Source organism: Chenopodium album, chromosome 1 (assembly GCF_948465745.1).
Source record: "Chenopodium album chromosome 1, dcCheAlbu1.1, whole genome shotgun sequence".
NCBI classification, from domain to species: domain Eukaryota; kingdom Viridiplantae; phylum Streptophyta; class Magnoliopsida; order Caryophyllales; family Amaranthaceae; genus Chenopodium; species Chenopodium album.
Window position 1 is genome coordinate 90,675,959 of NC_137834.1, and position 12,528 is coordinate 90,688,486.

Below are 12,528 nucleotides of genomic sequence, written 5' to 3' on the forward strand. Positions count from 1 at the left end.
AAAGGCAGCAGTTAATACTTAATTAAGACGTGATTTATCCAATGGACTTGTCTTCACCCAGATGGCACTTATATTATTCAGTATTTAGTTTCTACTTGTGATATCTTTTGTTTTTCTTTTTATTTTTTTGTCGTTTATGTGTAGCAAAGCCTTGAAAGATGAAACTTGTCTGCCAAATTCATGTAAGATCTGCAACTTTTAACTTGTTAGATAGTATAATTGAGCAAATATATAAGAAAGCTTAATCTACTCTTAAGAAATAATTAACATTAACCTCTTAGACAAGCTATGTGGAATATTTTCACATGCTAATGTGATCTTCCAGTAAAATACTGGAGTACAGTCCACGCATGAAACAAGCAATGAGTATTTATTTTTTCAATACTAACATATTATATGCCCAACTAGCTCCTTAAATTAGTGCTTAATCTTGGTCTTTTTACTAGGAAACTGAGACTGATCTATTTCATTTGAATGTGATTTCCATTCTTGGTTTATTAAGTGTCAAAATGCGCGAACTCCCTGTGTCTGGTGACCTGTAACTCCAGCTCCGGAAGAAACTATTTTAGGCTCTCATCAAAGCCTAAAAGACAGTGAAAAGCCTGAAACTCAAAGTCATTATAGTATTATTCCCCAAAATGAACCAAAACACTACCTACAAGTCCTATAAATTCTCAAATTACCCCGCGATTGGCAAACCTCGTGTAAGTCCAACTTGTTGCTAACACTAGAACAAGAAATTATATTACTCCCATAAGTCATAAGAGAGGAAAAAGAAAAGGTGTTACAAAAATGAGTCCTGAGGCAGTAACACTGCTGCTGGCAAATATAGCAGGTATAATAGAGAGAGCAGATGAGTCATTACTCCCAGGTGTATACAAAGAAGTCGGAGCTGCCCTGAATATTGATCCTACCGGTCTCGGCTCCCTCACACTCTTCAGATGCATAGTGCAGTCTTCTTGCTATCCTCTTGCTGCTTACCTTGCTACACGCCATGATCGAACCTTTGTCATTGCTCTTGGTGCATATCTTTGGGCTGCTGCCACCTTTCTTGTCGCCTTCTCCTCCACCTTCTTCCAGGTCTACCTCCTTTTCTTGTTCTTGCTGTAAATTTTCAAGTTTTGTGGTTTCGTTGCTTGCGTTGACTTTTTTCTGCTGCAATGATTTCTGCACTCTGACTGATGCTGGTGGTAAGTAGTAGAAATGATGTGTTTAAAATGATGTAAAATCAAATCAAATCATAGGGAACACAAACTTAATTTTTTTTTTTTTTTTTTTTTTTTTAAGTATCAACATTCAATATCAAATATGAAATTGTGAATTGACCATTAGCCTTCAGATAAACAATAGAAAAAGCAGATTGTTTCTTCAGGGCATTTAGATGATAATAAAGGAGTAATAATCAGATGATCATGAATTTGATTGACCGTGTCACCTCTTTCAATAACAATTAAGACAATTACTCTAATGCTGTCTTCCTAGTATTAGTCCTTTTTTTTTTCCACGCCAAAGGAGCAAATCAAAGGAAACAGACTGTTTGTTGCTTTAATATGCTGCAATTTCACCATTCATTATCATGATTAGCCAGTTGCCACACACAACTGATAGCAGTCTAAGAGTATTCATCAAGATTTTCTAATTACTTAGGTGGCGGTATCAAGAGCACTTAATGGTATAGGACTAGCCATTGTAATACCTGCAATTCAGTCACTTGTTGCAGACTCTACAGAAGAGAGCACCCGCGGTATGGCATTTGGATGGTTGCAACTAACAGGAAACATGGGAGCCATCCTAGGAAGTGTTTTCTCTGTAATGATAGCCTCTAAATCTTTCATGGGAATACCAGGATGGAGGCTAGCTTTCCATTTAGTCGGGATCATAAGTGTTGCAGTTGGCATTTTAGTCCAAGTTTTTGCCACTGATCCGCGCTTTGCAAATAAAACTAAAAGAGATAATGCTTCAAACATGTCATTCTCCTCAGAATTTAAGGAGGTACTCTTGGAAGCAAAATCTGTTATCCGAATTCCATCATTTCAGATAATTGTAGCTCAGGGTGTTGCTGGAACGTTTCCTTGGTCAGGGCTATTCTCATTCGCTCCCATGTGGTTAGAACTCATTGGCTTCTCCCATGAAACAACCGCGTTCCTCATAACCATGTATGTGATTGGTAATTCTCTTGGAGGTTTATTTGGTGGCAAAATGGGAGATATCTTATCTAACAGACTGCCAAACTCTGGGAGAATTATTCTGTCTCAGATAAGTTCAGGGTCTGCAATTCCTTTGGCAGCAATTTTGTTCTTAGGACTACCAGATGATTCTGCAAGCTCTTTTAAGTATGGTTTGGTATTGTTCATCATGGGACTCACCACTTCATGGAACGCGCCAGCCACAAACAAGTATGTTTTTTGTTACGAATTTCATATTTTGAGTAAATAATATGAAATTTGAACATAAAAAACTGAATGTTTATTGCCTACTGTCAGTCCAATTTTTGCAGAAATAGTACCTGAGAAACATCGAACGAGCATTTATGCATTGGATTGTTCCTTTGAGTCGGTACTCAACTCGTTTGCTCCACCTCTAGTTGGTGTACTAGCTCAGCATGTATACGGCTACAAGCCTGTCCCAGAAGGATCATCAGAGTCTGCAGTGAAAGAAACTGACAGGGAGAATGCTACCGCGCTTGCAAAAGCTCTGAACATCAATTTCACAATCACAATGACTGTTTGCTGTGCTATCTATTCCTTCCTTTACTGCACTTATCCTAGAGACAGAGAACGAGCAAGGATGCAGAGTTTAATAGAATCCGAAACACAACTAATAGATGGCAGTCATTCTAACAAGCTTCAATTTTCAAAACTAGAAAAGCAAGATTATGATGATGATTCAAAGGATGAAAAGACCCTTCTAGCAACACAGGTACATGTATGAAAATCAATATATCAGGCAATGTAAAGTGCAAATACTGTCACTGTTTATTAAGCTAAGTAAGCTAACTCATTAGAGTTCTAATTCTAGGCATCTGATTGTTTTTTTATCACAGGTTTCAGGCCAAGTGTAAATATCTATTACTAAGCTATTCCGTTACACATAAGGGTACAATCACGACTCATTTGATAAGCGGTAATAAATAAGCCCTTGCAACATAACTATCGTAATTAATCGAGTAAATTAAATAAGCCTGGCTTCGTCATATAATAGATGCCGTGTGTAAAGACAATCATATATGAAGAAAAAGAAATGTGAAAACGGTGTTCAACCTTTCTTTCTTTAATCATGTGGTAGCTAAGCATATCTTTGAGTAGCTCCCTTCACTTGCTGTCATCATGTCACATACTCACATGTGTTTTCTTTTAATGTACTACTGATTCTTTCTGTTATTATAACATGCATCTACTTGTAATGGGAAACACTACTGAATTATTTATATTAATTAATTTAACAAACAAATCTAGGTTAGCTTAATTATATAAAGTAGATGATTTGGAGTATGAGTAAAGTTTGGATTAAAAGAATAAAAAAAGAAGGTTAAGTGATTAGTGTTAATAACAAAGATTATGGAATTGATTAACTGAAGATCAATAGAGCAGAAGATACTAAGAAAGATCTGGCTAAGCACTTATTGGGTCTAAATAAGTGAATAAAAAGTCAATAGATTGGACTATTATTAGTGTTTGTCCACACTCATCGGTCAACACCGTCATTACTACTTGACTGTCTAATGTCTACCCTTTATTGTCACCACCAGACGCAGCATGCAACCGTGGAGTTTAATAAGTAAAATCAAACAAAGTTCTCACTCCGATCCCTTGTAATGAGTATGGAATATTAAGGAGTAAATTGACTTTTGACTAATCTGCTTAACTCACTAGTGTTCTTGGTTACTTAGCTTGCATATCTAAGCTCATAAAAGTAGAAAACTATCATTGTGTAATTCGAAGTTATAAAACTAGGAGCATTTTTTTTAGAGCATTGACTTATCAAAATATATTTCTTCTAGTTTACAACGCAACTAAAGCATAGAGTACTCCATAGTTTTTTTTGTTTTTTTTTTTTTTCTCTTTTAAATGAGTACTCCACAGTTAATAAACATATAGTGTAAAAATGGAAAATGATGTATTGTGAAATCCAAAGATATATATGGAGTCAAAAATTTTCATTATTTGATAAAAACAATCAAAATAAAAGAAGCTAAGAAATTACTTTGTGGAATGACAAATAAAATTAATATAAGTTCAGATAAATCAAAATATTGTCTTCGTTAAATACTCCGTATTACTTACAACTTTGAAATATTATTTGTGAGATATAAACTAATCTTAAGTTGCTACTACGAGTAATATTTAACGGAGGTAATAGATAAAGCGTACTTAGGTTCATCCCAACTTTACAACCCTAAAATTAAGTAATTGAGTGACATAATTATGGATATCGAGAAGTCCCTACCCTATCACAGGAATGGGGGATGAGGATCGAACCTCCAACCACTTAGAGAGAAGATAGAGGGACTTATCCAACCACTTAGGAGGGAGATGGAGGGACTTATGTCCTCGAGTAGTAGTCTATAGTTAATACTCCACTACACAAATAGTGTACATAAAAATCATGTTTTGTGAAACTCAAAAGATGTACAAGGAGTAAAAAAAAATCGCATTATATGTTAAAACAATCAAAACAAAGAAGCTAAGATATACTTGTACGAGTAATAAATAACAATGAGTTTACAACAACTCAAAATTTTAACAAATTAAATTAAGATAAATTCAGATAAATCAAAATAAATAAAAGTGTAGTTAGATTCATCCCAACTTTACAACCCTAAAATTAAGTAATTGAGTGACATAATTATGGACTTTACACAAGCACTTTAGCTAAAGATTAGCCCACACTTCCCATAAAACCGCGTATCTTTAGCTCTTATGCCATGTGTGACCCCATCTCACTTTCTCCTCCTCTGCCACTCTCTCTGCATTAAAATCTTTGCCGTCACTCCCTTCTTTCTCTCTCCTCATTCCCTACTTTGCTTAAATCCACCCATCTTTCTTCACTTATTCCTTCCTCTTCCCCTCTCTCTCTCTCTCTCTCTCTCTCACTTAAGATCTAGTTCGAAACTATCACTCTTTATTTTCTAGTACACTCCACTACTATTCTTCACCATTTGATCCATAATCATAATTCTATGATTATGGCTCCACTTCCTCATTTCTTCAAAAATGTCTTCTTCTTTTACTTACTATTTATTTCATCTTCATTTCTAGTTATTGCCACTTCTCAAAATCAACTTCTACCTCGAAGAGCTTTGCTAGAAAAAACACTAATCCAAGATGATGAAGATGAAATTCCCAAAATCAAAATCAAGAAATCTTCCACTTCTTCTTCTACTAAAAACCAAACTAAACCTATCATCAAATCTCCTCCTTCTTCGTCTTCTTCCTCTAAAAACTTAGTCACTAATAATTCTTCCAAAAAAAACCAAACTAAACCCATTTTAACTACAACACAAAAAACCTCGTCTTCTTCCAAAAATAAAACCTCCTCCAAAAATGTCGGTGCTTCACCTACTCTCACTAAACTCAACCTTAACTCCACCAAATCCAAACCCAAACCCAAACCCAAATCCGCAGATCTGCCCAAACCTAAATCATCATCATCAACCCAAATTACCAAAACACCCTCATCCGATCCTTCCAAAAAAACCCAAAAACAAAAAACAACCCAGAAACCTCCTTCAATGTTAAGCAACAACAACGATGAAGAAGACTACGATTTCATGGCAGAATTCCGAGATTTCACAAACAAATTCCATAAAACATTCATCCCAGATTTACACAAATTCTCAACGACTTCCAAAATCTACTTAGCAAAAGCAAACAATGAGATCACAAACAATTACATCAAACCATATGTAGGTAAACAATACCATTCTTCAGCATCAACCGTTATTTCATTCGCTTTTATCATCCTACCATTTTTACTGGTATCTCTACTTTTTAACCGCATTACTGCCTATTTCTCCCTCCAAAAACTCATCATTTTTATCCAAATTTACCTCTCAATTTACTTCTCAATTCTATGCTTCTCTAGTTTAATTACTGGGTTAGAGCCGTTGCGGTTTTTTTACGTTACTTCGCAATCAACCTATGTTTGGTTGCAAGTGTTGCAGACTCTTGGATATGTAATGTATTTGTTGATGTTGATGATGTATTTGATTCTAGTGTTTTCTACTGAATCTGGGTTGGGCCAGAAGTTCTTGGGCTTGGCCCAAACTTTTGTGGGCTTTGCTGTTGGGTTTCATTATTATATGACGGTGTTTCATCGTGCGGTGTTGCATCAACCCCCTAAGACTAGTTGGAAAGTTCATGGGATCTATGCCACGTGTTTTCTTGTTATTTGTCTGTTTGCACGTGCTGATCGCACGAAGAAAGCTTACCTTGATGAAGAGGGTGTTGAAGAAGGCAAAATTAATTAGAAATTTACTATTACACTCTTTTTTTTTTTTTTTTTTTTCTTTTAATTACTCATAATTTATAAAGTCAAATAGTGATTTTTTTTATTCGGTCTTATAAAGTGAGGGAAAAAAATTCGCTTTCCTTGCTTTCTTTGTTAGAATTTTAATTCTTAATAATTTACTATTATGGTCTATTGAGTAATATTATAAATTATTATTGTAGCTTCTTAGTTTTAAGATCTTACAATTGTACTTAGATCATACCTTTGCCAACTGTATTGTATAGTATTTTTAATAAATGTCATGCATAAATGATTTTACTTTCTTCAATTCCTTTTTTGGCTCTTTCAATTGTTTAAGTTTTTACAAAAATTAATGAACATGAATAAGAGACCACCGCTATAGTCTACATTTATTATATTTGATCCACCAACTTAATCAATGAATAAAAAGGACAAAGCCTTAAAGAAAGTATATTTTAAGTGTTAGTAACTAAAAATTGTAGTCGTGATTCTACAGAGGCTTCATAAATATGAAGTACTCTTTATATTCTTTATACAAGTTCTTTATAAAGTACTTGTGCAAAATAATAAATAGCTTTTATGGCTTGTTCTCTTCAACTTAATTTTAATTCATTTTAGCTTAGATTAACTCAGCTCCAATTAGTTTAGTTCAGATTAATTCTGTTTCTAATCTTCTTCTTTCATAAACAATTTATTTAAACTTTATTCACTTCATTCACTTCAGTTCAGTTCAACGTACTCCAATCAGTTCAGTTCAGCTCACTTTAGTAAATCAGAACATGCTCTTAATAACCTATTAAGTAGTTTAAAAGTGTTGCTTAGATCCATCACTTTCATCTTGTCCATTTTGGAATTTGGATACATTTGATTGATTTATTAAGAGCACCTAATTATTTGTTTTATGTGCATTTTTTTCTTTTTTGGAACTTGTCCACATGTGATAAGTTACTTACAAAATTAATAATTAATTCTAACTGTTTTTTATAACGCTCAAAAATATTATTAGTTCTAAATAATTGTGAACAACACAATTATATCATTTTAGAAGAAAGTTGGATGTAACTTTGGAATTCTTTTACTTCCCATGTTCTATTACTATTGCATCATGAGGGGAATTATAATATAATGAAGAAACAACTAATACAAGTATATACTAAAACAAATATAATAAGACTTCATATAACTATATTTTAGAGTTGTGCAACTCACACTATGTGGTTGAAAAGGATCATAAATTTGTAAATGGTGCAATAATCATAGAACATAGGAAATATTTTTGATTGAATATAAAGTTGGCTAGACATAAACTTTTCAAAAACAAACAAAAAAAAAAAAAAAAAAAAAAAAAAAAGTCAATAAGATAGATGTGTGTGTGTGTTTTTTTTTCCCTGTCTTTTCAAAAAAAAAAAAAAAAACAATCAATTAGATCTTTTCTAGTGTATTATAACAATTTAGTCCAAAATTAACGGCTCAATTCTTCTTGCTTATAATCATGGCTTACATACTTCAAGATTGGTTTGTTTTGAGTACCGCCTCACCGATTCGCGAATGCTGGTCTCTTGATGTAGTGAATCCAGTGGCGTACAGCGGTACAGTATGTGCATATGTGATTATGTACTACGAGTAGTGTATAAATCCAATATTAATAAGCTTTGGGCCTTTGGTCCCTTTTTCTATTCTTTGGGCTTAGCCCAGTTATGCATGCTACCAAAAGAATTTACTTCGTATGTCTTTTACACAATTTTTTTGGACCTTTTTTTCAAGGTTTAATTATACGGAATAGTGTAGTGAGAAACTAGTTAATATCCAAGCGATGTTTCTGAACCAATATATTCCTTCAAAAAAAAAAGAAAAATATTGAATATGAAGGAGTAATTTTTAATACAGTATAAATTTGGTATGGATATTGAGAAAATTTTATTTTGAATGCAAAAAGTATAAAATTGAACAAACCATTCATATCCACAAATTCAAGGTAGAACAACTCGAAAAATTTCCTCCCTTCAAAAAAATAAAAAAATTTACTTGGATATAGGGAAGGAGAAAGGAAAAAATGAAAAAAAATAAAAAAAACTAAAATCCCTAAATTATAGTTGGTGGAAATCTACAAGAAAAAATAAATAGTTTGGGCGAGATAATAAGAATTTACGGAGGAAAAAGATGAGTTAAGGGGATATTATTAGTATAGATATAAATAAATAGATTAAATGAAGTCCGCAATTTAAACTAATTCCCACCATCACTCTTTCTGTCATCCCTTGATGTTGTCACGAGGAAGCTAAGGAGAGTGTCGAATCCATATAAGTGAGGACTTTTTTTTATATAATTTGAAGATGAAACCGCATGCAAATCTTGTTTTAGATGTGGAGGAAGTGTCCAATCCTACAATTCCATCACAACATTTTTACGCGATTTAATGCAAAAAAGTTTATGGTTTATAAAAATAAATGGTCACTTAATCTTGTTTATACAAGTACATAATAACAAGATTCCACTTACAAATGATCTCTATTTGTTGTAAGAAACACAGAATAATAAACAAGTATATAATTATTATAATAATTTGGTCACTCAATCCTATTTATCTTTGAAAGACATATATAGTAATTAACAAGATACTACATTACATGCATCCTTATTACTTCAAGATACTTACATTACATGCATCCTTATTCCTTATCTCAAGGATGGAAGTTTTTTTTACTTTGTATGACTCCTATATTATCTTTCTATCTCAATTCTTAAGTAATTGGTTGTGTTAGAGTGTGACCAACTTAAGGGTCGATGCTATAAAATTATAGAGCACCTCAACAACATAATAAATAATGAAAAATAGTTTACTTGGTGTAGCTTGTAATGAGCATTATATAATAATACTCCAACATGGATAAGAAAAGTTGAAGAGCTAAAAGAAAATGGGAAATTTATGGCTGCCTGTAGAAAGGGAGCCTAATCCATTTGACCCCCCTAAAAGTATGCATTTTAGTAGTAAATAATGATATAATACATGTTAATATATAACAACTATATATATATGGCTGAGTATGTACTAAAGTGATGTGTTCTTTGTCATTGTAGTTATCTAAATTCTTGTTTAATTACTTTAGTGTGCCTCTAATCTAATCGTAATAAAGGGTTTGCCGCCTTAGTTTTAACTTGCATGGTTAACCAATACCAAATTAATGACCATATAATATACTCTCTTTTATTTCAGATAACCTTCTATATTTAACCGTACATTTTTAGTAATATACAAAGACAAATTCAGTGGTGGAACCAGAATCTTTAAGTGAGGGGGGCCAAGATCATATCTATGTATGTGTAATTTCGCAAATTGCAACTACTATTGAGTTTGTTGATTACATTTACTATAAAAATATAAAATAATAATAATAAAATAAAAAAAAACAACAAAATGTTAGTTAATAGGTTTGAACAGGGCAAAAACCAACTCCTCTACACTACAACTTATAACAAGTTTAAGCTAAATTTAATACGGGGTATTTATCTTGAGCCAAGGGGGAGGCCATGGCCCACCCCAGCACCCCCTTTGCTCCGCCCCTATATATAGATTTATCTCAATATATCAACTTTTTATAAATATATGTATTAAAATTTTGCATAAGTAATTATATATAAATCAAACTGTTGCATTTAAATATTAAATCCAAAACCGAGAAGTATGTTTAATTGCATACAATATTCGCATATTTATCGATCCCTGATTCTACTACGTGTAGTATTTTTGAATTTCAGCATTTCTTGCAGCCGCCCCGTCCTTAGCTTAGCCTTGTCTGATCCAACTTGGTCTCCATTATCATGCATTTTAATTAATGGTATAATTTGTACTTTTATATTACTAAACTATATAGTGGAGTATAATTCTTTGTTATCCCCAACGATTTTATGATATATTGTGTAATCAAGGCGGATTTTTACGTTCCTATAGCAGATGGACATTCTTCATATGAGACATAAAGCGTATATTCTTATTTCAAAAAGTAAAGTGGTTGTGATTTTATATTATGTTTGTTTTAAGCTCATTGGTTAGCCAGGTGTTTTAAAAGGGGACTAATAACTTAGTTTATGACTAGTGACTGTTGAGCATGCATGATTTGATAAGATCGAGCAAATTGTGAAGTTACATACAGTACATAGGAATATATTACTAAATTTTTATATGCCTGTTTTCAGATTCGTGGACTATGTACTCATAATTCATCTGATCTACGCAACAAGGTGCACATATGACAAGCTAATTTTATTTATTTATTTATTTTTATTTTAGTGATGATAAGCTAAGGATTAAGGAGAACCCTAACTAAGCTAGACCTTTAATTTGCTTTTACAACTTTGTGATCTAGCATGTGTGATCTAAGCTAGGCACTTGATAGTAAAAGAATAAAAGAATCCTTACTACATACAGTGTCAAATTATACACGCTCACATCACTAAACAAGATACGAGTTTCATACCTATACCTCTAAGATATACGATAAGACCTTAGCACCTTACTTATAAGTGAGTCAAGAGCCTTGTTTAGAGTGACATACAAGTCATCATTTGGGTGCATTCATATTTTTTATACAGTATCATAAATGTATGTAATACTTCGAATGTTATATGATATTGAATATTATATATTTTTTTTATTAATAGTTCGCATTTAAATACATATGACCTATAATAATTGACCTCATTGGATTTTATACAAGTATACTCTCCGTTCGTTTTTGTTCTATTCACTTGCATTTAATTTGTGTGATTGTGAAAATTTGTTATATAATACAGATACCACACATTAAAATAAGTTTAATTTAACAAAATTTCACATGATAAATTTATACTATATCTATTATTTGGGGTCAATTATTCTCTTTATGTTGGAAAAAAAAACCTATTAAATGGAGGATGTTAATTGTTTACACGTATAATTTGAAAATTTAAGTCATGAAGAAAGTAGAATTGGCCTCAATTGCCCTCGCCGCCCAGTATAGTGTATACTCACCAATCACTAATGATATTGCTAAGAAAAAGTTTTCAAAATTGGTCCCCTTAAGTAGTCAATTATCAATATAGAATTGAACCCAACATGTGCATATGTTGATATTCTAATTTGGTGGAGAGGTTTGTGCTCTGCTAAACACAAAAACAGTTTGTGCTTCATTATGTAGGGACATAGTTGCATGGAAATAGATTTTTCCATTTAAAAAACCTTCTATTTCTAGCTACTATATTTGATACTTTCATCGTTAATAATACGGAGTAACACATTTTTTTCGTGATCCAGTACAAATTTGGAGTATCAATATCATTATTTTTGAGAAATTACTCCTTTGACACATACAAGTATATTTTTTTTTGGTGTAAAGAGACATACAAAAGGTGATTGATGATGTGTATATAAGACTTAATTTCATGTTATGTATTTCCTTCAAAATAATGAGTTAAGTAATTTATATTCATATACATATATACATATCTGTTTAGAAGAGAGTATGACCACATATAAAATCAATAAAATTCAATTTTATATTGGGTTTTAGTTGTATGTATCATTAATTTTCTATCTATTTTTTCAATGTGAAACAAGTGGTACCAACTCACATGTGGGTTCGTTATTTTTTATCGGTCGGTCCATTAACTGAATGGTGGATTTAACTCAACTACCACAAACCACCACCACCACTAACAAAGAAACCGTCATACTTTCAACAACTCAAATACGGAGTATGATGAAAAAGCTAACAACAAAATGCAAGGGTCAATATAGAAATTGGATCCCTTCATGTGATAGAAGGGGTGAATTACTGTTATAAACTATATGATTATATAATCCCTCCTAAAAATCTCCTAAATCACAAATCCACTCTATTTCAATCATATTAAAGGTGGAAGATTCAAAGAAGTATACTTTGCCACTAGTTTTTTGTCAAGTGTATCTCCCTTCCACTTCTAAGTTGATTGCCTTCTCATCACTTTAAAAGCACCTTTATTCTCCCATATATATATATATACACAGTTTTGCATTATTAGCCTCAACTCAAACTAAACACA

The 12,528-nt window shown here is 32.4% G+C and overlaps 2 protein-coding genes across 2 annotated transcripts; both read left to right on the plus strand.

The window, feature by feature from the left end:
- The first annotated feature begins 792 nt into the window (after positions 1 to 792).
- Positions 793 to 3,210, plus strand: LOC145626645 (uncharacterized). The gene is made up of 4 exons (XM_081679116.1): positions 793 to 1,080; positions 1,648 to 2,396; positions 2,484 to 2,919; positions 3,044 to 3,210. The coding sequence occupies exons 1-4, from the start codon at positions 793 to 795 to the stop codon at positions 3,059 to 3,061; spliced, it is 1,491 nt and encodes a 496-aa protein (XP_081535242.1). The 3' UTR covers positions 3,062 to 3,210.
- Positions 3,211 to 5,008: 1,798 nt separating this feature from the next.
- On the plus strand, positions 5,009 to 6,778 carry LOC145626655 (uncharacterized). The gene has a single exon (XM_081679125.1). It carries the CDS (start codon positions 5,180 to 5,182, stop codon positions 6,467 to 6,469), a length of 1,290 nt encoding a protein of 429 aa, XP_081535251.1. The 5' UTR covers positions 5,009 to 5,179; the 3' UTR covers positions 6,470 to 6,778.
- Positions 6,779 to 12,528: the final 5,750 nt, after the last annotated feature.